This window comes from Episyrphus balteatus, chromosome 2 (assembly GCF_945859705.1).
Source record: "Episyrphus balteatus chromosome 2, idEpiBalt1.1, whole genome shotgun sequence".
NCBI classification, from domain to species: domain Eukaryota; kingdom Metazoa; phylum Arthropoda; class Insecta; order Diptera; family Syrphidae; genus Episyrphus; species Episyrphus balteatus.
This window is the reverse complement of record NC_079135.1, coordinates 93161537-93187605: the sequence shown is the minus strand read 5'-3', so window position 1 is coordinate 93187605 and position 26069 is coordinate 93161537. Positions and strand designations below refer to the sequence as shown.

At 30.3% G+C, this 26069-nt stretch overlaps 1 protein-coding gene across 1 annotated transcript; it reads right to left on the bottom strand.

Moving 5' to 3' along the window:
- Positions 1-135: 135 nt before the first annotated feature.
- LOC129911180 (ATP-binding cassette sub-family D member 3) lies at positions 136-25242 on the bottom strand. Its single transcript, XM_055988893.1, has 11 exons — positions 24611-25242; positions 4986-5098; positions 4718-4908; positions 4557-4654; positions 4311-4491; positions 1798-2080; positions 1638-1735; positions 1486-1576; positions 1207-1426; positions 973-1147; positions 136-910 (listed from the first exon to the last, which is right to left on the bottom strand). The coding sequence occupies exons 1-11, from the start codon at positions 24721-24723 to the stop codon at positions 497-499; spliced, it is 1977 nt and encodes a 658-aa protein (XP_055844868.1). The 5' UTR covers positions 24724-25242; the 3' UTR covers positions 136-496.
- Positions 25243-26069: the final 827 nt, after the last annotated feature.

Sequence of the window (26069 nt, the reverse complement as noted above, 5' to 3'; positions counted from 1 at the left end):
AATTTATCCCAATTACAAATAAGTAACTCCGTGATAATTGATCTTCCCTGAAGATTTGTCAATAGAGTTGGCCTCAAACTTCAACTCTTAGGCGTAGTGGAATTATTAAAGAACACAAAAACATTTTACTACTAATTGAATTAACTGTTTTTTTATAAGCTTTTATTTGCTTTACTCTTTCCAATTAACCTATGATAGATAATACAAAAGTAATAATTACAAACTAATAGGATTTTTCATCAAAATAAAAATATAAAGGAGTCCAGCACCTTATTTTCATTGATATCAAACATTGACTTATCAATCCCAAACTAATAAATGTTCTTCTTCCAAATTATAAATCCACAAAAAAAAAAAAAAATAAAGAAATAATAAAATTAAAAAAAAAAGACGACTACAACGATTCGCACAAAATACGAATAAAGTAAGTTAAACTATAACACATACAATTAAATTGATCTAAGGGGAAGGATGTTTGATTTTCTATTAACTTATCCTACGATCCAAATTGTTCTTTGGAATTGTCGATTGGCGCAAATTCATATGTTCCACGTCCATCAAACTGCAAATAATAGTCGTGGTGTTGCCATAGTGATTTCCTATGTGACACAGTGAATAGTGTTATGCCAGCTTCCCTGCAATATTGATACATTGTTCCTTCTACATCCACAGAAACGGCACTTGTGCATTCATCCAAAATAGCAAACTGTGGACTATGGTAGAAGAGTCTTGCCATGGCAACACGTTGCTTTTCCCCCCCAGATAGTACATCAATCCAGTCTTCGATAGCATCCAAACCATTTTCACGTAGTTCCAAGTTCGTCAGTTGGACAATTTCAAGGAATTTTCTCAAATCACTGTCGGACTTGCCTCGTCGAATCATTTCTTCTTTTGTGTGTGGGTAGATGATCTTCAATTAAGAACAAAAGAGGAATTAAATCAATTAACAAAATCAATAAATCTTAAACTAACCTGATCACGAAGTGTTCCTAGAGTCATGTAGGGCCTTTGTGGAATGTAAAAGAGTTTACCACGTGGCGGTTTTGTAACCAAACCACCCCACGTTGGCCACAATTCACCTAAAATCCGGAAAAGACTAGATTTTCCACATCCATTTGGTCCGCAAACAAGAACGTTCATTCCTGACCTGAAGGGAACAAAAGTTAATTTAAAATAAGATTTTAAATTTAAGTTTAATTAACTGACTTGACTTCAAATGTTAATTCTTTCAATAAAACATCTCCATTCGGTGTGACTAAGGGAACTTTTTCAAATCGAATAAGATTGTCTTGGAAAGCAATTTTTCCCTTATTTGGACCGAAATTAGTTTCACCATTGCTGACATTGTTGACCATTGTGCGTTCGTAATGACCTTTGTTCAAGTCACCCAACACCTTAATCAATTCAGTTACACGTGCAGTGAAACCTACAAGAAAATTCTCATAAGTAAATGTAATAAACATGTAATTTGTTTGATATTCTTACCAGCCAATCGGGACATTTCTCGTCCAGCCAGTACAAGTCTGCCAATAGCCTCTGCTAACTTAACCAACATTCTTCCGTATGTGTAGTATGCCTAAGTAAGAGTTAACTCATGTTTCTCAAAGAAAAAGAGAAAATACATTTCAATAACATACCTGTAATCTAGTTGCACTTGTTCCACCAGAAAGAAGTGGATGATTTTCTGTGAAAAATGGTAGTGAAACTGCATAGAAACCAACAACGGATGCAAAATCTACAAATTCACAAATTTAAATAAAAACTTTTGTTGAAAAAAAAATATTTTGTGTTCTTTACATTTGCCAACAATATTATCGATGATTCCCATACTAACACGGAATTCTAAGAATTTCCTCAGATGTGACCGTAATTTAGAGAAACTAGCCAAGAGTGTTAGTTTCTCACGGTTGTTACCTTGATAGAAGGCAACCTCTTCTGAGTTCGTAATAAGTCTACTATTAACATAACGGAATTCTCCTTCCAATTTTTGTTCTTCGACTGTTAGCCTTCCAGTTGGTCGTCTTAAACGTGTTAGAAGAACACCAGCGAAGAGAAGGTATACCATTAGAATTGATGGTGTCTAGTTTGTAGGGAAAAAAAATAAATTATTAAAAACATGGCAATTTAATTAGTTTTCAGAGAATAAAAATAAAGTGTCTATTATTTGTTGTATCTTTCTCATGTCACGCATTCCAAATAATTAGTCAACACCATTTTGGAAACAATTACGACTGTAGTAGTTGCTAAAGTTAGCTGCGTTCCTTTGGAAATATTTATCTACTGCTTAGTACTTAAAACTACTTTGAACTACTTTTGCTATAATGAAAGAGTAGTTCAAAGCAGCTTTAAGTACTAAGCAGTAGATAAATATTTCCAAAGGAACGCAGCTGTTGTAACATTACTCCGACAAGGAATGAGCCAACTACAATTTTTAAATTTAAAGATCTACAGAGAGCTAGGGTAGGCTTTGGCTTTGAACAAAGGTCACGGTATGCTAAAAGATAGCGCTTTCTGAAATAGTGTTTTATGCCAAACAGATCCGGATCCTAGATCCGATCTATCCATTCAGTGTCCGGATATATGTCGGATATCCGGATAGTTTCGGGTATCCGGACACTGCCAAACCATTTAAAAGTGAAATTAATGTCGTTTTCGATTGGTTTCACTCAAGGATTCACTCATTCTGAAATCGAATGGAACAGGTCAAATCGCTTCCACTCAATTCTGTTTTTTTTCTGTGTTTGTGTATTTTCTTTTAAATTTCAAATTTCAAATATTTATATTAATTTATTTTTCTTTCAAATGAAATGTTTTAAATTTTTTTAAAATTGGTAATGTTCAAGAAATTAATAGTGAAATTGGTTTCCAAAATATTTTAAGCAAGTTTGAAAATTAATTAAAAAATTTATTTCGGAAAAAAATTAATTTATTTCAAAAAATAAAAAAAATATTGATTGAGTGATTAATTTGACTTTTAAATATTCGTGTATTAGTGCTTCTCGAGTGAATTCCGATTTTAAATCGAGAAGAGAATTTCTCTTCTGAGAAGCGTTCTGCCTGTCATATTCGTGCGAATAAAACGCTTTCAGAAGGCTTCTGAATGATTCCGGAGGCTTCCGGAGAGCCAATCGAAAACGACATAAGTATTTGAAAAATGAATCCCTCAGAAATATACAAATAATATGTGTTAATGTTAATGTTTACCTCCGAGTGCCTAGAGAAAACTCCTAAAAATTGTAACAAACGTTTAAATGATGATGATTTGTAAAAATTCCCAACAACTCGGCGTGTTCAAAGAAGTTATTCAGGGTTAAATTTTGAAAATACAATTCTTTCATATAGAACTCCGATAAAAAGTTTATAGTGGCACTTTTGTATAGCTTAGAAATAGCTTAGAAGGTATATCAAATTTAAAAAATATAAAATGCCGAAAAAAACTGATATGTAATACGATGGGTTATATTATAAAGTGATCTTATAAAAATGTTGATTTTATTTTTCTCTACTACAAAAAAAAAAAGTTTATTTTTTTCCTATACGACACTTGGACCAGGGTTTGTTTCGGATATCTGTCCGGAATCCGGATACTTTCAAGCTCTACTCTAAAACAAGTAGATTTCTCCGAAAAGTCTTGGCATATGGTCGAAATCAATTTTAAATCACCGAGAGGCTCGCCAACGATTGGACAGGTGGAGCATGGAGCAACAAAGCAATCGTAAAGGGAAAGTATACACGCGAGATTTTCATGAAAAAATATAAGACACTTGATTTTGGATATCAATTGTTCAAAAAATAATAGAAAATTGATTGTATTCTTTTGCTTGATAACATTGGAGATAAAATACGATGATTAATATTACGTAACCAGAAGGCTGTATATGTGGAATAACATATACAATGGGAAAAACTTCAGATTTGACAAAAGCGTTGCGAATTATTCATTTCGAGCTTCAGGAAGTTCTTCCAAACGAAAACGCTATACATTAAAATTGTTTTTTTTATGAAAAACTAAGCCTTTTTTGTAGGTTTATATTAAAATTATATAAATGCTTTTTTACAAATAGTTTCGCTGAGATCGAATAAGTACTTTCGGAGTAAAACCTATTAAAGCTTGGAGTTTCTTCATTCCTCGAATTAATGTCATTTTTCTTCACTCTACTGAGGAGTAAATCTGGAGTACTCAGCAGTACCTAAATTACTCCGGAGTAAAAAAGTTATTCTAATTTAATAAATCTAAGAATAATTGAATAAATTAATTTGGATCGTTTCTTTTTCTATTAATACTAATTTTTTCTTCTTGTTCAACTCACCTGTCCACCAAGATTCATTGTTAATCGATAAACATAGATAATAATATCTAAAATTGGTTTACTGATATTTGAATATAAATCAGTTGCGCTCTCACAAAATTTATCAATATCAGTTGTTAGTAGTTGATCTGCATTTGCAATACGATTGTCTAAATTAGACATTTTGTAATATGTATAACCTCTGTAAAGAAATTATGTTTGTTAACATTTATGCGCTCATATTAAGAGACAAATCTAATGACTTACGTCAGATACTCTTTGTACAAATGTTGAGTTAAGTTTGATCTAAATCTTAACTTTAATTCTCCCAAACTCCATTTAAGAACATTTGTTACAACTGATATCTAGAAAACATAAAAGAAAAGTTGAGTTTATATTATTTTTTATAATTTAAAAAAATAAATTACCATTGGAAGAGCAGCGAGGTACTTAAGAAGGGCCGATTTAAATTTAGTCTTATTCATTCCTATAATTGTGCTCTCGACAACTGTGGCGGTTTGAATCATATAAATATCACTTATAGATCTTGCAACAAGTGCACCAGCAATAAGAACAAGAAGTCCACTCTCCACACTCCATACTCCCGGTATAAGAATAGCTTGAATAAAATTAAGATTTTTGTAAGTTAGAAATAATTTTCTTGATGATAGATTGATATGAAAAAAGAAAACTTACGCAATAACTGTCTTAGCTGTTTGAAGAAAAGTGAATTAACATGAGCCTTAGGTGCTTTTTTGTCTTTCTTTTCATTTATCGTATATAATATTTTGTCTTCTGGGAGTGGTTTTCTGAAATAAAGAAAATGACATCAAATTAATAAATTTTAAACTAAAAGATAATATTGATGAATTATACTATAGAAGAAATCAGGTTCGTTTTATTTGGATTGTACTTTTATATTTTTTGGGAATTTTTATCGATAGGCGCTAATAGTATATAACTAAGTTTGCAGCTTCCAAAAAAACTGAGCTTTCTGCCTGCGTGCTGCACAAAAATGTTTTCCATTATTTTAAAGTTTTAGCTAATAAGCCACAAAAGGTCCATCGTTTAAAATAATCATAAGACATAAAATTTGCTTTAATTCAGCACAATCGCTGCTCGAAATAATTTATTTCAAGGTCTTTTGAACCTATAGAGCTGTGATTTCATTTATAAAGCCAAATTTTATCTTTTTTTGCTGTTGAATATTGACTGTTTTCATAAGATGAGCCTTTTTGGAAGTTATAAGCTAAAAACTGACACAGTTAGAAAAGGCCTACGGTGAAAAAATCTTATACAATTCGTACTCCGCAATTTTTGTCTTAAGCGCCAAATATACAACAGTGCTCTAATAGTAAGAAATAGTAGTAGAACAAAGCTGTACGATCTTTCCACTTCTTAAAAAAAAATTGTTGGAAAATTTCTGTTGATACGTACATTACTTATAGATAACACTGGCCAACAAGGTTTTTGTTCGAATCCGATGTCAGAAAAGTTCTATCACATCACGTTTTTGAAAGTTCGAGTTAGAAAATTAAAAACGTCGCTTTTTAACCGTTTTCGAGGTTATTTCTTTGCGCGTGGTAGTTTGTTTAAACATTGATGCAATGGTTTCTAACATACCAAATTTTTTCTTTCTAAACCCATTTAAATCTTTTCAAAATCTTTTTCCTTTTTCGACAAATCTTAAGTTGAAGTCAACGTGTTTGGTATATTTCATGTTCATCACGTTCTTTACCGATCGCTTTCAAATTTTGACATAGCGTTCTATTTACATTCTCGTATGTTTTTATATTATTTTGAACAGTAAAAAAATTGTATTTTTCTAATAAGTAAATTTGTAATATAACAAAAGAAAACGGTTAAAAAGCGGAATTTTCGATTTTCAAAATAGTATATCTCAAAAAGTCAGACATTTTTTTCAAATCACTTACGAAGTTAACTTGCTCTTTTTTTTAAATTTTTGTAAAACAACTGGGTAATTCCATGGAAGGTTTTTGGCATATTTTTGTATGTTTTCGCTTTTATTTATTTAAGTTTTCACTAAGATAAGTATCTTAATGCATTTATACTTAGTATATTAATTTGTTTCATTGTTTTTAATATTAAAAGTATTCTTACTATTGTGCTGTCTGAGAATATCGTCAAATAAGATGTAACGATGTAAGATGTAAGATTTGACGATATTCTCAGACAGCACCGTAGGTACGTCATATCTGATTTTTGGCACAGTTGGTTATAGATATGACCTGATGAACATTTTAAGTTTTCGGATAAAAGTGTTGAAAGAAACATTGTCAAATATGTGAAAAAATGTCAAAAAAAAAAATACAAAATTTTCTATTCGTTTCCTCCAACTTTTCTACCCAAAATTACAGGATAAATACGGGTTTCTAAGCTAATTGACAAGAAACAGGATTTACCTTCAAAATACAAGAGTATTCTGTAAAATACAGGAGCGATGGGACACTTTATAAAGGATTTTATGTATAATTCGATTTTGATACTATTGAAATAATATCTATTTCTTATCAAAGTTTGTAGCTACCCCATTTTTTGAATGAATATCTTCAGTATAGCATTTGGATACATAAAATATTGACTTAACTGTTAGCATTTCCTATTCTATAATAGTAATTAGTTTTTATGCCTCGAATTGTAAGATATAGTGTAATTTACCACAGCCGTTATCTTATAAATATTTATGTAGTATCTAAACAAATAAAGCTACAATTTATTATCAATCACCCTCTCTTAGCAATAATTGTGATTAGAAAAATTATTTTTTTTTTCTTATATTAAAATATAAATAAAATTTGCCATAGGTGAATTCATGGTCAGCATTACATGCAAAAAAAAAAAAAAACATTCAAAGGTTTATTGATTAAACGTGACAACAAAATCAACATTATTTATTAGCTCTACAAGTATGTTTGTACCTTCACTAAAATGTCACCATTAAATAACCAACACTCATAGTCATAACAAAGGAGCATCTGCGACTAGATTAATTAAATTTGTATTTGGGGGCCAAAGTCGAAAAAAATCATGTTTTTTTTTATAAACATACTTGCACTTGTACATAGAAAAACTTTGTATGCAAAATTGTATGATAAGGGGAAACTATCAACAACAACAAAAATTATCTTTATAATTTAGCGAGTGAAAATAAGTTTGAATTGTAGGAATACTAGAGCGTGTAGACTGTAGATATTTTATTTTGATTTGTCAGTATTTTTTTTTTGTTAAATATACTTAAAAGGAATATACCCACAAAAAATATGTGGGAAGTGGGCCAGTTATAAGTTTACCTTAAAGAAAAAAACCATCATAATAAAATTAGGGTAGTAAAATTAAGAAACATCTTTAAATGATGATTGAATGAATGTTTCTGGGGACTTGAATAAAAATTACAAAACAATGACAAATCATAAAATTTATTTCATTCCAATAAAAAAAAAAAAAAAAACACCTTGAAAACTGTTTAAATCCCTAAAATATTGTAAATTATCAACAATTTGTGCCCTCAAGTAAAAAGCGATGAATTTTTAAATTACCTTCAGATTTAATTAAATACGAAAAGGGTCAAAGAGTTTCGAACAAAATAATGACTGTAAATAAAGGAAACTACGAGTATCGCGTAGTGTAAGCAAATTGAATAATTTAAATTAACATTTGTGGAAATAAAAAATGCAAGTAAATGAGTAAGACAGACGGTTCAACGATTGGAACTGGATTGGAATTTAAAATATCCAGTCTTATTTAATAAATTATATTTTGTAATTAAGGCTTTTTGTTTACAAATAAAAATATATTTGTATTACAAATAAATCACAGTTAATTTTTTTTAAATGAAGGTTAATTATTTTGAAAAATTATGTTACGCCTTATACAGGGTGTCCCAAAAGTAATAGATCAAACGAAATATGGTGATAGGCCAACTTTAGGGCTCTCAGAATTTGGTAACTTGTTCATCCCAAATCCTTGCCGTTTTCGATTTAATGCAGTTTTTGTGAAATTTCGAAAAATCCCGACTTTGCAACAGTATTTTGCTTCCTCCCCTCATAATTGATTTTTGTTTTTTTTACAATTCTTTCACTAAAACATTGCCTAATAATAAGAAATAATTAATTAATCAAAATATTTTTTATTTCATACGCCATTTTGCTGAAAATTAATTAACAGGTCCATGTTTGATAAAAACTCAATTTCTTTCTTTTATTTCAGAGCAACACGCTGAAAAAAAATTTTTATGGTGTGGCACTGGTTTATTATTGTGAAAACTTGCTGTGTTATTGTAGTTTTCAAAAATGTATAAAAATATCCAAAGTTGAAATTAGAACGAAAGATATTACAATTTGAATGCAAAAAAAAACAGACGTTTTCAGAGCAAAATAACAAACCAAAATCGAGGCTTTTGTTCAAAAAGAAATAAACAAACAACAGTCGAGAAAATGTGTTTATTTTTCTTTGTTATTTTTGTCTGAAAAGTCCTGTTTTGTTGGTTTTAAATTGTAATATCTTCAGTTCTAACTTCAACTTTGGAAACTTTTGTACATTTTTAAAAATAATTAAAAACGTAATTTTAGTGGAAGATTTGAAACCAGTTAGCCTCACAAAATATAGTGTTCTTTTATAACATTTATTAAACGATAAGAAACAATAAAAAAAAGAAAATAAGTACAATAGCCAATTGATGCAACATAAATTTCAAATACAGCAATAAACAATAAACTTTGATAAGGACTTTTCGAAAACGACTGTTGTTGATTGTGACACTTGAATTGATTAAATTGAAAATGAACTTTGTTCATGCATCATGCCACTTGATTTGTTTATTATCTTACAAAGTCTAAAATGTACGTAACCAGGCTCGTTTTTGACCAAATTTAAATATAAAAGATAATAAGGTGCATTTGCACTGGGTCACATTTCTTTTTGTTTCCAATTGAGAACAATTGCAGATAACAAAGTCTATACTGATAAATATAAATTGATTATTAAAATAATGATTTCAATCTCTTTGAAATTTAAAATATAATATGAAATTTCTATGTATGCATATTAGTACAGGAAAGATAGACTTTTTCGTGGAACGAAATACAGGACGGCTGATTTTTTCAAATCTGAAAGAAGGGTATTAGAAAAGCTTAAGTCCTGGTTTTCGGGACGCCATCCCCCTGGCGAAATCCGCCATTTTGAAAAACGCGAATTGGTCTATATCTACTTAACTATTGGCTTGACCGAATAAATTACCTGACCAAAGTTGTAGGTAATATAATTAACTTTTCTTGTGCATTCACTGTTTTTCAGCGAGGACAACACTTTTGAGGTTATGTCGTTTTATTTTTTATTTTTTGGTTTTTTAAATTTTTCTCAGTCACTATGATAGTTACATAATTTTTTATCATCACAAAAGTTGTAGAGCATCAAATTTCCATTAATTTGGTATACTTTTGAAGATTATATGTCTTTTCGAACCAAAGATACGGAACCTTAAAGAGCAATCCCTCTCAAAATTTTCAAACAATATACTAATATTTTTTTGCATAAAGTATGAAAAAACGCTAAATCTTGTACGATATGCGAAAACAAGAAAAAATAGATATTAGAGGAGGTGTTTTTTCCATTATTTAGGTGGGTCGGAAAATTTCCACTAAATATTAATTGAATATTAAAAAAACAAAAAATAATGGTAAAACTTATAATATTGTGGTATACATATTTTGTTTTAAGTCAAACATCCACCTTTTATGATGCTAAACAATTATGTAACTATCATAAGGACTGAGAAAAATTAAAAAAACCGAAAAAAAAAACATAAAACGACATAACCTCAAAAGTGTTGTTCTTGCTGAAAAACAGTGAATGCACAAGAAAAGATGTTTATATTACCTTTAACTTTGGTTAAGTAACTTATTCGGTCAAACCAATAGTTAAGTAGATATAGACCAATTTAGTCCAGTCATTTTAGATTTGGTTGTATGGAGGTCTGAGAAATAATTCGCAACTGCAATTCGGACTAAAAATATGAAAGTACACTAGTACAGGAACTAAACCCCCCATTTTCCGAACAAATGTCTGGACGACTTTGGCCGCCATTTTGTTTTGAACAGTTTTGCGACTATCGCTTGTAGTTCGGCTAGTTTTGGTCTTAGAGAAAAATGTTATGAGACAAAGTTGTAGCAAATTTTATTTCCCACAAAAAATGTTAAGTAAGTTTTTATTCTAAAACCTACCATTTAGGAGTTATAATGAATTTCGTAAAATGCTATGCTCACTTATTTTTTATATTCACCATAACTTTTTTTTTCAAACTTTTATTAAAAACTTGTTGTTATAAAAGTTAAAGAGCTACTAATTATCTATGTTTGTCTCATACTAAGTTTTTTTGTCCGAGTTGCCGTTTCCTCACTAAAACAAAAATTCAATAAAAAAATTAGCAAAAACAGGGTGAGGGGAGAGTACGATAATTGTGGTGCCGAGATTTTATAACAGTTTTTTGAAGAAGGGTTCAATACAAGTATTTTTTACTATCGGAAGGGGGGTCTATCTCCCCCCGTTTATGCGGAAGGGGCAGTTTTCTAAAAAAAAACAGCCTAAAATAAAAAAAAATATTAAAAAACAACGGCAACACTTACAGTTATGAATGATACATTTTTCAAAAGCCACAATTATATGCATTATTGTAGTTTTTAAATGGAGCTATTAAAATTTATAGTTTTTGAAATAATCGATTAAAAAAAAATTTTTTTTTCCTAAATTTAACTTTGAGATCGATTATTTCAAAAACTATAAATTTTAATAGCTCCATTTAGAAACTACAAGAATGCATATAATTGTGGCTTTTGAAAAATGTATCATTCATAACTGTAAGTGTTGCCGTTGTTTTTTAATATTTTTTTTTATTTTAGGCTGTTTTTTTTTAGAAAACTGCCCCTTCCGCATAAACGGGGGGAGATAGACCCCCCTTCCGATAGTAAAAAATACTTGTATTGAACCCTTCTTCAAAAAACTGTTATAAAATCTCGGCACCACAATTATCGTACTCTCCCCTCACCCTGTTTTTGCTAATTTTTTTATTGAATTTTTGTTTTAGTGAGGAAACGGCAACTCGGACAAAAAAACTTAGTATGAGACAAACATAGATAATTAGTAGCTCTTTAACTTTTATAACAACAATTTTTTAATAAAAGTTTGAAAAAAAAAGTTATGGTGAATATAAAAAATAAGTGAGCATAGCATTTTACGAAATTCATTATAACTCCTAAATGGTAGGTTTTAGAATAAAAACTTACTTAACATTTTTTGTGGGAAATAAAATTTGCTACAACTTTGTCTCATAACATTTTTCTCTAAGACCAAAACTAGCCGAACTACAAGCGATAGTCGCAAAACTGTTCAAAACAAAATGGCGGCCAAAGTCGTCCAGACATTTGTTCGGAAAATGGGGGGTTTAGTTCCTGTACTAGTGTACTTTCATATTTTGAGTACAAATTGCAGTTGCGAATTATTTCTCAGCAAAAGTATAACTTGACTGGACTAATTCGCGTTTTTCGAAATGGTGGATTTCGCCAGGGGGTTGGCGTCCCGAAAACCAGGACTAAAGCTTTTCTAATGTCCTTCTTTCATATCTGAAAAAATCAGCCTTCCTATATTTCGTTCCACAAAATGCCTGTTTTTTTACTAACTTTCCCGTTCTAAAACTATAGTTTTCAGATCAATAACTTTCAACTCATACATCGCATGATTTTAAAAAATATACCAAATTATTGGAAATTTGATGGTCTATAACTGTTATTGTTTAAGAAATTATGTAACTATTACCGGGAATGATAAAAACTTAAAAAAAAAAGCCGAAAAACAAATAAAAACAACATAACCTCAAAACTATTGCCCGCATAGAAAAATAATGTATTACAAAGAAAAAGATAATTAAATTTCCAAGAACTTTGGTCTGATAACCAATTCTATAGAACCTATAGTTTTGGAGATATAGAGCGATTCGCGTTTTCCAAAATGGCGGATTTCGCCAGGGGGGTGCCGTCCCGAAAACCAGGACTTAAGCTTTTCTAATACCCCTCTTCCAGATTTGAAAAATTCAGCCGTCCTGTATTTCGTTCCACAATATGCCTGTTTTTTTACTAACTTTCCTGTACTATATTGTGTATTATGTATGTTTAAAAAAAAAAAATAACAATCAGTTTTTCTGTCTGTTAATTTTTAAGGGGCTATGAGAACAAACACTTAACACGGAAACAATTTGGAAAAACTATGGGAGACGGACACAATCCCGAAAATTTTAATCCAGAAAACTAAGAATCCCGAAAATCCAGTGTCCAGAAAATCGAGAATCTCGAAAAACCAAAATATGTACCGAATCTGTCCCAAAATATTGTGGTACAAGGTTTTAGTTTGATAAGATAGTTAGAAGTAGGATAAAATTGATTTTGGACCCCCAGTGCCCCTCCCCTCTGTCCAAACTACCCAAATATTGCGTTGTCATCCAATGGCTCTTTCTTCCAACACCACCTCATCCACCAAGTTTCAATCCATCCACCAAAATTGAATCCATCAGCACCATGTTTTAATCCTTGAAGGAAACCACCACCGCTTTATTTTTCTATGGAATAATCCTTAATTAAAAGATAATCGACTGTGAACAAACTGGCCCTTAATATTTTTCAACTAATCTTAATATTAAGTACATATTTCTAATTTCCCCATATGTATGTAAATGAAAATAATTCAAACTACTTTGCAAAAGGTACACAGCTCAATAACTAAACTCTAGACATAATCTTATCAATTTTGCGGGGGAAATGTCGTGCAGTCTAATAGATTTGCAGTTCTTTTGCGTCATGACACGTGATTATCTATAAGTTATTAATTAGTGACGATAATGTTTGGAGACTTTTATTCGTTATTGTTTAGTTTTTCAATGAATTTTATAATGTTTAAGGTATCAACACTTCTCAGCATTTTCATTGAGACAAAAATTACATGCTATTTTTTTTTACGAATCGTTTTAATTTATTTTACGATTTTTTTTTCTAAAGGTGTGAATTATTAGAACTTTTCGCATAAAATGTTATAGCTAAGTTTACGTAACCGTGTCAAAATTAAAAAATATACTATCCAAAACAAATAAGTGAAGATTTTTTGATAAATAATATGTTTTTGGGTTTAAAAGAGTTGTAACTAACAATAAGTACAAAAAAATGTTAAAGCTTGAAGTTTTCATTAATTTAATAAAAAGAAGTTAAGGAAGTTCATGGATATTTTTGAAAAATACAAAAAATTGTTTTGTTTAGAATTTTTGTTTTTTTTTTACATATTTTTAATTTACGTTAGCAAAAATTTTAGTGTGCAAAAAGTCTCAAAACTTAAAACTTTCTGTTAAGGATTGCTTCAAGCTATTGTTAACTAAGAACCACCTCTTCAAAAAACTACTCCTCCCTTAATTTGTCTGAGCAGTGTAAATTAATACAAATAAAAAAGAACAATTAAGTACGATTCGTTCCACCTACTATACAAAATTACCAACTTCAATTGTATTGATGTATAAATTTGTATATTGGTTCATATCTACATTTTACATGTTTTAAATTATTAGAAACAATTATTTCTAATTTGATGTATGTATGATTAAAATAATTAACTACTAGGTACTTGCAAAGTTAGAATCGTGTAAAGTGCAATCAGATAAAATATTATACAACTTTTACGCAGCTGTTGTTTATCTATTAATCGATTTTCGATAACAGAGAAGCAGCAATATGTTAACTAGAATTTTTAAATTCTTCCCTAGTGACCGTATATCAATATGCTGTTGCTGAATAACTATATTTTCCAATGAAAAAAAAAAAAAACAACCACTTGATAATTAATTTATAAAAAGCATGGGAAAACGATTAAAATTATACATGTGTAAAATAGGCTAGCAACTTTTACTCACTTTCAAAGAAGATACTTTAAAAAAACATGGAAAGACTATTATTTATTTTGTGTGGTAAAGTAAATCGATAGCAACTTGAAAATGTGAAAATATTGCACATTGATTCAATATCTTACATATTAAAAGGCCAATACAAAATGTATATGCACACTGTAAATTCCTAAGAAGGGGCGAGTTCGTAGCAATCGTCTGACAAACCGATATCTGCAATCACAAAGAGGTTTTAAAGGTTATCAATAGACGAGTCGCTATGGATTTTACTATGTATACCGATAATAGTTGAAAATCTTAAATAAATTTAAATTTAAGAAACGCACCTTTCTTTAAGTTTTGAGAATGCCGAAGTCGATTAGTCAGACGATAATAAACTCGCCCTATATGTATGTAATGAATGTAAACACAAAAATGTAAATACGAGTAAATTGATATCTAGAAAATTGCAATGCATTTAACTTGGGGGTAGATATCTATTTAAAACTGCAACCAAAATAGCAGCGATTATTTGCATGCATTTGTTCAATGCTTCAAAGGTGTGGATAAATAAATATACATTTTTGTTTTTTACTGCTGTTTAAAGTCTAAGAACCATTGGTTAGCATGGTGCATTTATCCAAAATGTATTTTTAACACTTGATTATTTATTTAACGCAAAATTCACTTTCCCCATACCTTACCACAAGAAAGGAGACGCTATGATTTGGGTGAAATTTTACAGAATAATAAGACTTCTAAACACCGCCAGCAAAAATTTTGTTGGCTATAATTATGCAACCGCAAAAAATAAATACTATCAGGTAAAACTGAGGCTGCTATTGCAATAGCTGCTTTCAATCACTTTGCTTTTCCACTGAGCAGAGAAAAGTTGTGATTGTTCTTCAATATACATAGCTCAACACTGCTTAGTGCTCAGCAGTGAACAGGGAGAACAGTAAAAAAGGTTCACTGTGTGTATTTTCATATATTTTGTATTCTATATTTTCAATCAAATATCAAATCAGGAAGAAATTTAAAGAGCAAATTGCGGCGTTAACTGCTATTTGAAGAGTGATTAAATAGCAGTTATTGCAAGATGCTCTTTTTATATGGTTTTCACTGCTATCACTGCTCATAAAATAATCGCTCTTTAGCACACCTCTGCTATTAGGTCATATTATTGTATTCGGAATAGAGCTTGAGTAATAAATTGACCAATCTGATCGGAAAAATCGGTAACTAAACTAATTTTTCGAGGTAACCTCAGATATCTAAGTCAAATGATCAAAACATTTTTTAAAAAAATCATTTTTACAGGAAATTGACAAAAAAATTCTAGCTCAAAGAAAAATTCAAGATTTTTCGAATTTCGTATGTGTAATACAATTTTTAGCAAAGATATCAAGATATTTTTTTTTTATCTATGGAAAGTTACGATTCAACTCTTTTTGTTATTTTTTGAGTTTTTGTCTATAACTTTTTGTAGAAAATTTAAATTCCAATCAACTTCGAGCTTTTTTAAAAACTTAAATATTGTAAAAAATTGAAGAAAAACTATTCAAAAAAAAAGAGAAAAAACGACATTTTTGATATTTTTACTAAATAGCTTATTGTTATTTGTTGAGCATTTATAGATATTGAACACATGAATGAAAAAAATAAGATACTTCATCTTTTTACATGTCGGTCACCAAAATTGAATGCGGCTAGAATTGTATGGACTTTCAAGTTTTAAGTTAGCAATTTCTTCAATATAGACTACATACATAGATTTTATCTACTATAAAACAAGCTGGCCATTCAAATAAAAACACCTCACAAAAAACGGTTTTTGCGGAGATTCTTAGCCCATTATACATATACAGGGTGTCCCAAAAGTAATGGATCAAACGAAGTATGCTAATAGGGGATCTTAAGGGCTCTCAGAATTTGGTAACTTGTTCATCCCAAATCCTTACGGTTTTCGATTTAATGCATTTCTTGTGAAATTTCGAAAAATCTCGACTTTGCAACAGTATTTTGCTTCCTGCTGCCATTATTGATTTTTGTTTTTTACAATTCTTTTACTAAAACATTGACAAATAATTAGGAACAATTAATTAATCAAAATATTTTTTATTCCATACGCCATTTCGATGCAAATTAACTAACAGTTTCAAGTTTTTTAAAAAATCAATTTTTTACTTTTTTTTTAGAGCAACACCGCAAAAAAAATTTCTATGGTGTGAGAATGGTTTTTTATTTTAAAAAGTTGCCCTGTTATTGTAGTTTTCAAAAATGTATAAAAGTTTCCAAAGTTGCAGTTAGATCGCAAAATATTACAATTTGAATTCAACAAAACAGGGTTTTTCAAAGCAAAAATACAAACGAAAATAGAGGCTTTTGTTCAAAGAAAAATAAACAAATAACAGTTCGAGAAAATGTGTTTGTTTTGGTTGTTTTTCGCTCTGAAAAACCCTGTTTTGTTGAATTCAAATTGTAATATTTTGCGATCTAACTGCAACTTTGGAAACTTTTATACATTTTTGAAAACTACAATAACAGGGCAACTTTTTAAAATAATAAACCATTCTCACACCATAGAAATTTTTTTTGCGGTGTTGCTCTCAAAAAAAAGTAAAAAATTGCTTTTTAAAAAACTTGAAACTGTTAGTTAATTTGCATCGAAATGGCTTATGGAATAAAAAATATTTTGATTAATTAATTGTTCCTAATTATTTGTCAATGTTTTAGTAAAAGAATTGTAAAAAACAAAAATCAATAATGGCAACAGGAAGCAAAATACTGTTGCAAAGTCGAGATTTTTCGAAATTTCACAAGAAATGCATTAAATCGAAAACCGTAAGGATTTGGGATGAACAAGTTACCAAATTCTGAGAGCCCTTAAGATCCCCTATTAACATACTTCGTTTGATCCATTACTTTTGGGACACCCTGTATCTTGAAATTAATGCAGATTTTTTTCTTTAAATAAATGGCATAAAGGAAACAACAACACAGAACAGGATTGATTTAGTGTGAATTTAGATTACTCACATTAATTGGAAAACCCTGGAGTCTTTATATTTTTAATTTAAAAAAATAGCTAATCGCGTACCTAATGTAAATTTGAATTTGTTTGTTTTTATGCCTTTTTTGCATTCTTTTCAAATGGCTTTCCATTGCTAAAAAAAGCTCGAATATTCTAAGCAACTTAATTTAGTAAGTTTTGAATTTATATATAAATTAAACAACTGAATGAATCAAAGTACGCATTAATATACACCAAGCTTCCTGAATAACGTGTGATTTTTTTTAATAGCAATGTTCAATATTCTACTTATACAACTTGCACTTTATGGGCATTTAATTGTTTTACTCGTTCAGCTGATATTTTATCAATAGTCAAGTCATTGTGTTCGACAACCAAATATAATAAATATATTATACATATAAATAAATTGTAGGCAAGAAAACAAGATTGACTTGTTTAAACAAAATATTCATCAGACAATAATTGTATCTATTCGAAAGAATGCGCATATAAAAGCTCTTAGTCATGTTCCCCTTTGGGTCAACGTAAAAATTATCTACTATTATCTAATAATTAATATAATTACAATACTTAACAAGGGTATTTTTCATTTGCCGGACACCAAACAGTTAGAGTGACGTTAAGTGCGTTCAATGATATAATCAACTTCTTTCTATAAATTAATTCAAATCTTTTCGTCTCACTATATTCTTACTTTGTAGTAGCTTGTGTATCAAAAGCCTTATCATATGTTATAATATGCAAATAAATACAATACCAAACACCAAATTCTACATGCATTTTATTTATGAAGACAAATGACGTAGCCGGCAGCTTCGGCGCGCAGCTACGACGACAAACGACGACCAACGGCGGAGCGGAAGAAAAATGACAACAAGCAACTTGCAAATGAGAACGAATATGATAATTTTTACGATCACGCATATTGTGCAATCACCTTTTCCTCATATAAATGTATATAAAATTTAAGTCTGCGAGGTCAAGAAAGAAAATAAAAGAAATAATGACGACACACAATAACATTATGTAGGGCTTTTATATTAAAAATTAATTTGTTGCACACTATAACTATGGAATTTTCCCTAAAAATTTTCAATTGTGAAAGTTCACCTTAATCTTGAATCATATAATGTCGGCGGCGCGGCTTGTAGGTTTTTATCTCGCAATCATTCATAATCATTTATAGTTTCCCAAATGAAACTAAGAGTGAGAGGGAAAATTGTTGAAAGTAGGGACTTTTGTTTAGTGTTGGTTCATCTGACAATGTTTTTCATTCTTTGTAGGTAAAGATTTTTTTTTTAGTTGCTATGTAATTAAAAGTATGTTAAGTTACATTTTTTAATAAAAACAAGCTGTTAAACAAATTTTTTTTATTTGGGTAATTTTATTGGAAAATTGTTAATGCACTTTATTTTGAAATTACACCTCTAGGGTCTGCAAGAAATTTAAATCTTATGCATCTAAATCAAAACCCCATCCAACAAATTTATCATTTTATGTATGTTACCACCCACCCTTATTTTGCGGCATATGGGTACGAATGCGCTGTATTGAACTTGCAAGTTGCAACTTTAACAAGATAACAACCCAAACGCGAAGCGGACAAAAAAAAAATTGACTACGGGGGAATCAATTTTAAGATGTAAAACTCAAAATGTACTCTCTCGTGGTCAATTTTTTTTTTCATTCATTTAAAGAGTTTTTTGAACGCAGATTTATCTTGTTATTACAAAACACCACAGATATATTGTCTAACTATTTAAGATCTGTATTATACAAAAAGACTTAAAAATCCGACGAATATGTATAAGACAATTTTAAACAAAACTTACTTATTATATTCTTTCAGAAGCTGTAATGATATAAACTTCTATAATAATAAAAAAAATAAAGCCGAGTTGGCCCTTTTTCTCAAAAATAAATTGTCTTTAGCCGTTCCATTGGAGGTGGTAGTTTACTACTAGTAGATGTTTTGGTTAATCTAGTACTATCATCTACTCATGCTCTTCTTCCCGAGTAGATACGATTTGTATTGAATTCGTTGAAAGTGCGTTCCATTGAAAATCGCTAGTAAACTACTAGTAGTACTTTGCCACCTCCCAAAGGAACAGGGCTTTTATTTAAACTCGTGAGAGTAAATAAAAACAACTGTTGAAAATTGGCTTTATATCTGTTTTGAAAACAGAAAATTGTCCCTACCGTTATATTAGTTTAAATAGAATTACAAAATTTCATTTCACCAATTTCACCGTAAGTTAAGTTTCAAAATAGTAATTTCAGTATTAAAGGAGAAACATTACTTTCTTTTAGTGTTTGTTTAGTTTGATTAAGTATATCAATAGGTAACAGAATAGGGTAATGTGAAAATTCTTATGATGTGAAATTTTTTAAATGGCGGCGTAGTTCAAGATGTTCGCAAACTCCTGTGCGCTCATCGTGCGACCAACTAACTCCTACAGTTCTTAGCCGATTGGGCTGAAATTTTGTGTGGAGCTTAACAAAATATGTACTATTCTGTTTAGTTTGTTTGTTTATGACTCAACAAAATTTAAGTTTGGAACTTGATGATGGAAGATCCACGTATGGCGGGATCTTTTACTAAATAATTTTAGTTTGTTTAATCGGAACGTCTAAATTGGATTCTTTTGAAAACCAGCCAGAGCTAGTTTCGTAACTTCACTAAAACTTAATTTGAACTTTTCATTTGGATACATTTGCATTGTATGTTTATTTTATTTATGTTTATAAGTTTTATATACCTACAACAGGTGCTAATTGAAAATAATTTAATTGTGAAATACCTACTTTATTTATAGACTTTTAATATCTCAACTATAATTAAATATTAATTATATAAAACGACAATAAACCTGCACGAGAGCAAACAAAAACCATTCATAAAAATCTTCTTATTTTTCAAAGCTGTTTTTTTTTATTATTTATTTAATTTACGAGTAGGTATGTACGTGTGTAGTCGAATACAAATCCAATTATTTTGATTGAAGAAACAAAAACCATAACCCCAACTGAACTGGAACCAAATTAATGCAAATCTTCATTCTCTACAACAACTTTCATCGCACCACGGCAACAGCACACAAAAGCAATCATTTGAAATAAACAATTTAGGGCGCTATATAGTAATATAAACATTTTTGTTCCCCATCAAAACATTTTTTTTAATTTTTATTTCGTTGGAAGAGGTAAATTGCGTTACATTGATCTTGCGCCTTTTTCATTGACAATATACTTGAACAGAGTACTTTTCCCATTCGGGTTGTCAGTGGCGTATCCAGAAAAAATTTTGAAGGGGGCTCACTTGTAAATTTTGTCGGTTACTGTGAACAAAATGAGATATCGCATTTTTCTATGGAGGCTGGGCTCAGTGCGTTTAAATTAGTATCAAATAAATGCTGATATAAAGGTTTGTTTATTTTTTATGTAAAGAAGTTTTGAAAACTTAAGTTTGAATGTTAAAATGGACAGGTTCAGAAACGTTACTGACTAAATATTTAGGTAATTTCTCGGTCTCTGATTGGTAAACTGTAAAAAAAAAATCTGTCTAATTTAGGTTATTTTATTGGAAAGCTGACTGGAAAGTTATGTCGAATTCGTTTCAACCACTTGCAGTCACTACTAATATCGCTATTAAAGTCGATACTTTTTGGCTGAATAAAATAAATAAATATTTATAAATTGTAATACAATATAAATTACTCAAAAGTTTTAAATAATTAGATTTGACAAAAGTTAATATTTTACTTTTGAATCTTGTGACATTATTTTCAATTTAAACATCATTTGGTAGACTATTAAAAAATTTCTATTCCCTTATTATAACAACAAATTTAGGGTTCTATTATTTGAGAAAAATTGTACATTACAAAAATTCAAAGTAAAATGGAAGATATTTAAAATTAACGTTTTCATTTAATTCAAATTGAAGCTACTGAGTTAACATTAAATATTTTGCATTTTTAATTGATTTTTTTCTTACAAAAATATAATAGTATACTGCAAATATATTGGTGATTATTAAAACGTTTATGTTTTGACCAATTTTGTCATCCTATGCTATTTTTGTTTGTTCAAATCACGCATTGAATACCTACATAAGTCTTGTTCTTATTCTTTAAAGACACTTAATTAATTAAGGTAACGAACATTTCGAATGGGTGCATAATATTTATATAAGGAATTCCCAAAAATTTATAATATTGAGTGGCTTGACTCAATAAAAAAAAAAAAATTACCGAGTTCAACCCTCAATGTCAGCTAAGGGCCTAACACAGCCATACTCAACCTTTTTTCTGAAAGGGCCACAATGACAATTTTGTACTGATACCCTGGGCCACAGAGAAAAATGTGTGAAGCTAAACCCGTTTTAGGCAGTAATGAGTTAAAAAAACAGACAGCTTTTTAACTTAGTAACTTACTAAAATGCCTTTAGAATCTTTTTAAATCGTTATAATTTTGCGCCTCTATATTTATTTAAAAAAAAAATGTTTTAATGCGATTCATGAAACTGGGAATACATTTTCAAAATTTCTTTCGGTAAGGTTATTAGCGAAAAGGTGTTGGATCTTTCCTACTTTCCTGACATTAATCTTAAAGGTTCAAAAATAAACTATGTTGAAAAAGCAACAAATTTAGGAATAGAGTTTAATAGAACCCTTACATGGAATGACCACATTAATTATACAATTTTCAAAGTTTATGGTGTTTTAAGGAAACTTTGGATGTCTCATAATTACAATCCACAAAAAATACGTATGTTGCTGGCGAAAACGCTCATACTTCCCATTCTTTCTTACGGTTGTGAAATTTTTAGAAATTGCGATGCATCTAGCAAGAGAAAACTTATGGCGTTTTTAATTGGCAATCTGGAAGCAAAAAAAAGCAATCTGAATGCGTTCAATTGGGCAAAACTGACAGTTCTGATTCTGAAAAAAAGGGAATTTCTCTTCTGGTTTTAAAAACAGAATCAGAAGCAGAATCACTCACACATTCATAGATTTAAATGTCAGCAGTACAAAATGTTTGCAGAACAAATACAAATGAAATTTGGCGCGAATACACATATATGTGAAACATCTTAAACTCAAACAATACATTCACACCAAACTTCAGATTCTTCGGAATAAAAAAAACTGTTCAATTGGGATTCCGAATCGAAGAACAATTCCGGATTGCCAATTAAAAACGCCATTAATGTTGCGTTCAATAATACCGTGCGTTATGTGTTTAACCTGAGGCGATTTGATCGAGTTTCAAACTATTCGAAGTTAATTTTAAATATGCCATTTGATCACCTCCTTGCCCATGGGGCATTGGTTTTACTTTCGAATGTGATTGAAACTCGTCAACCTAGTTATTTGTTTGATAAGCTACGCTTTGGATCCTCTAGCAGATCTCATCAACTCATTTATCCACGATTTACATGTTTAACATCTGAGCGACAATTCCTAGTTAGCTCTATTCGCCTATGGAATTCTCTACCAGGGCAAATACGGAGGTGCGAACTTAAAGCTCACTACTCTAATTAATATATCTTTTTTTTTCTTTCTTTCTTCTCTCTTATTTCTTATATTAAAAAAAACATAAATGGAGTGTTTAAAAACTTATACATTTTTGAAAATTATTATTATTATTGTTATAATTGTTTAATATTTTTTTCAATTTTGCTTTTATTTTTTGTAATTTTTAATTTATTATATTTGTATACTGTTATATTGTCATAAACACATATATGTTCTGTAGCTCAACTCAATCAAATTTTTAAGCTTCACTTGCTATAAGATAATTTAATGTCGTTTTCGATTGGAATCACTCAAGGATTCACTCATTCTGAAATCCAATAAAACAGTTTGAATCACTTCCACTCAATTCTGTTTTTTGTGTTTGTGTTAGTTATTCTGTGAAATTTTGAATGTCAAATATAAATTAATTTTTTTTTCCTTCAAATGAAATATTACAAATTAATTTTCAAAAACGGTAATATTCAGCTAATAAATGGGACAGTTGGTTTGCAGAATATTTTAAGTAAGTATATAATGCGTTTATTTGTTTAATTACAGAAAAAAATAACATTTTGAATGAAAAACCAAATAAAATGCACGACTGGGGTCGCACGTACTTGCTCTTGCAGCTCAAAGCATTTTTATGTTAGTCTACTTGTAGATTTTAAAAGCTGGATCTAAATTAAAAAAAAAACTGAAATTGGGGAAGAGCCGACATTTAGGGCAACATTTTGTTAAATGAAAAAATTTTTTTTTTGTTATTTGACTTTTTGAGAAAAAAATAAAAATGCAGTTTTATTGCCACTGCTTTAAATATTACGTATACAAAGTTTAATCAAAATCGTTAGAGCCGTTTTCGAGAAATTCGTAATATCGTATTTTTTTGTATGGGAGGTATACGTTCTAAACGAGATATAAAAAAACAAAAAAAAACCAACTTTCAGAATTCCATAAAAATCATCTGTACCAAATTTGAAGAAAATCCATCCACCCGTTTAGGCTGTGGAAATGTGTACAGATGGACGCACAACAGCACAGACCCACAGACGCACAGACGTACAGACGCACGGACGGAATTGCGGGACCCACTTTTTCGGAATTCTCCATCATCGTAATGTTGGTTTTGATTAAAACCTCAATTTTTTTTTTTCGACACGAAACCAATACTTGCCCTATAGAGCAAGTAAAAAATTAGTGATTGAGTGATTATTTTGACTTTTAAATATTCATGTATTAGTGCTTCTGGATTTGATTCTGATTTTAAATCGAGAAGATAATTTCTCTTCTGAGAAGCGTTCTTGCTGTCATTTTTAATTCAATAAAACGGTTTCAGAAGACTTCCAAACGCTTCCGGACGCTTCTGGACGTCCAATCGAAAACGACATAAGTCTTAATGTGTAAGCATTTGATCGAAATAAAAACTAAAACTAAGTATTTTTCGTAAAATGTAATAAAATGGCGTTCGTTTAGGAACAAAGTTTGTTGAACATTCAAATAATGTTTAAGACGTATTTCTGATGCTTTTTTTGGAAATATTTCCGAATATCTGAGCTCCCTCAAAATCTCGTAGATTAACGAAAAAGTTTCTGTTAATCATGTACATTATGATTAAATCACCTAAGTAAAAGCATGATCCTAGAGGCTTGGGGTGAGCTTGCACCCCCTGAGCCCCCCTTCAATACGCCACTGCGGGCTGAGTGTTTGCAGCAGCAGCAAGCAGCAGGTGATCGACTGGTTTTACAATAATTCAAGAGCATTGTTAGCGACCTTGATGGTCGATGTTATCTTGTGTTTTAGTGTGCACATTGCACTTGAACGATCTTACTTTACTACTTACCTCTTTTTGTTAGACATTTTTCCATAAGCAATGATCCATAGAGCGGCTGAAATGCCAGTTATACCGACTATGGCACTTTGGTGTTGGGCCAATTTACTTAATGCTGGTGCCATGTCTGTGGTTTGTTCGTTTCGATTTGATTTATCGATGAGTTCTACGTTTTTTTGTGTGTTCCTTGTTGTTTCAAGTGTAGAATAGAGTCACTTACTCGCTTTGTTTTGACAAAAAAAAAAAATAAATTGAAAAAGAGGGAGCAGTTTTTTTTTTGTATTTTATTGTGTGTAACCCGATGACGATATTATAACTTCTTCCGGGATGATAAGCAATTAATTGATATTTCGCATTTGCTCAGTTTAATTCAATTGAATTTATAAAGGATAATAATTAAATTTGTGTCCGAAAGAAAAAATAAAATAAAAGACAAAGGAAAAAGTACAACAAAAAACGCGCAGCACTTTTTAAATTGTTATGTATTATTAAATTGAGGAAATTTATTAATTTTTTTTTTGTTAAAGTTTAGCGACACACCACAATCATCTTTATTCACTTCAAGTGCACACTCAAAATTAAATTGCCTCTTTTCCGTCCTAGAGTCAAATTCGTTTTTTTTTCTAGTCTTGATGGTCTTCAAAGCGCAAAAACATGTATTTTTTTATTTTTTTTTTTCTACAAATACAACGAGTGATGAGTTTTTAGTGAAATGTCAGGTAAATGTCAAATAGGAAATGAACGACTTCAGTGATTTTGTTAAAGTAACGAGTAACGAATACAGTTGAGACATATTATGAATACAGGAGTGCAGTGCTCATGTTCTGTAAGTGCCTGGCTACACGGTGATTTTTCAATCGCCTAAGCAGTGAGTTTGTAGGCAAGAGGGATGAGGACTGAAGGGGGAAGATGCTCACGAAGGGAACTGAATTTTCTGAGGGCATTACAGTTCCATTGCTTAATTTTTCCTCTTTTTGACGTTTGTTCCTAGAAAATGTAAAAGTGGAACGTGATTGGGCACAACAGTGTGTAGCCACCGCATGTGATTGATTTTTCAATCGATTGAAAAATCACTGTGTAGCCAGGCACTAATGGGGACTTTTCACGAGTCGATTTTTGCCGTGCATCGAAGCTTTTCGACTAGTCTGAACTTAAGTCGCAGGCAACTAAAGTGACAATCTCCATAGAAAAATCCTAGTCGACCGACATATCGTGCGGCTAAAATCGAGTCGTGAAAAGTCCCCATAACTTTTATCACTGGCGATAAAATATTTGTTTTTAAAATCCATAAAATCTCATTAAAATAAAAGAAATTTTGTTCCAGATCATAATTTCTTAATTCATAAATTCTGAATTTGAAAGAAATTTTGCTTTATTTATGGAAGAAAATGGATTTTAGATGTTTACGTCAATTAATTATGTTTAATGTTAATTTATACTTTAACGCATGTATAATTTATACTTACTTTAT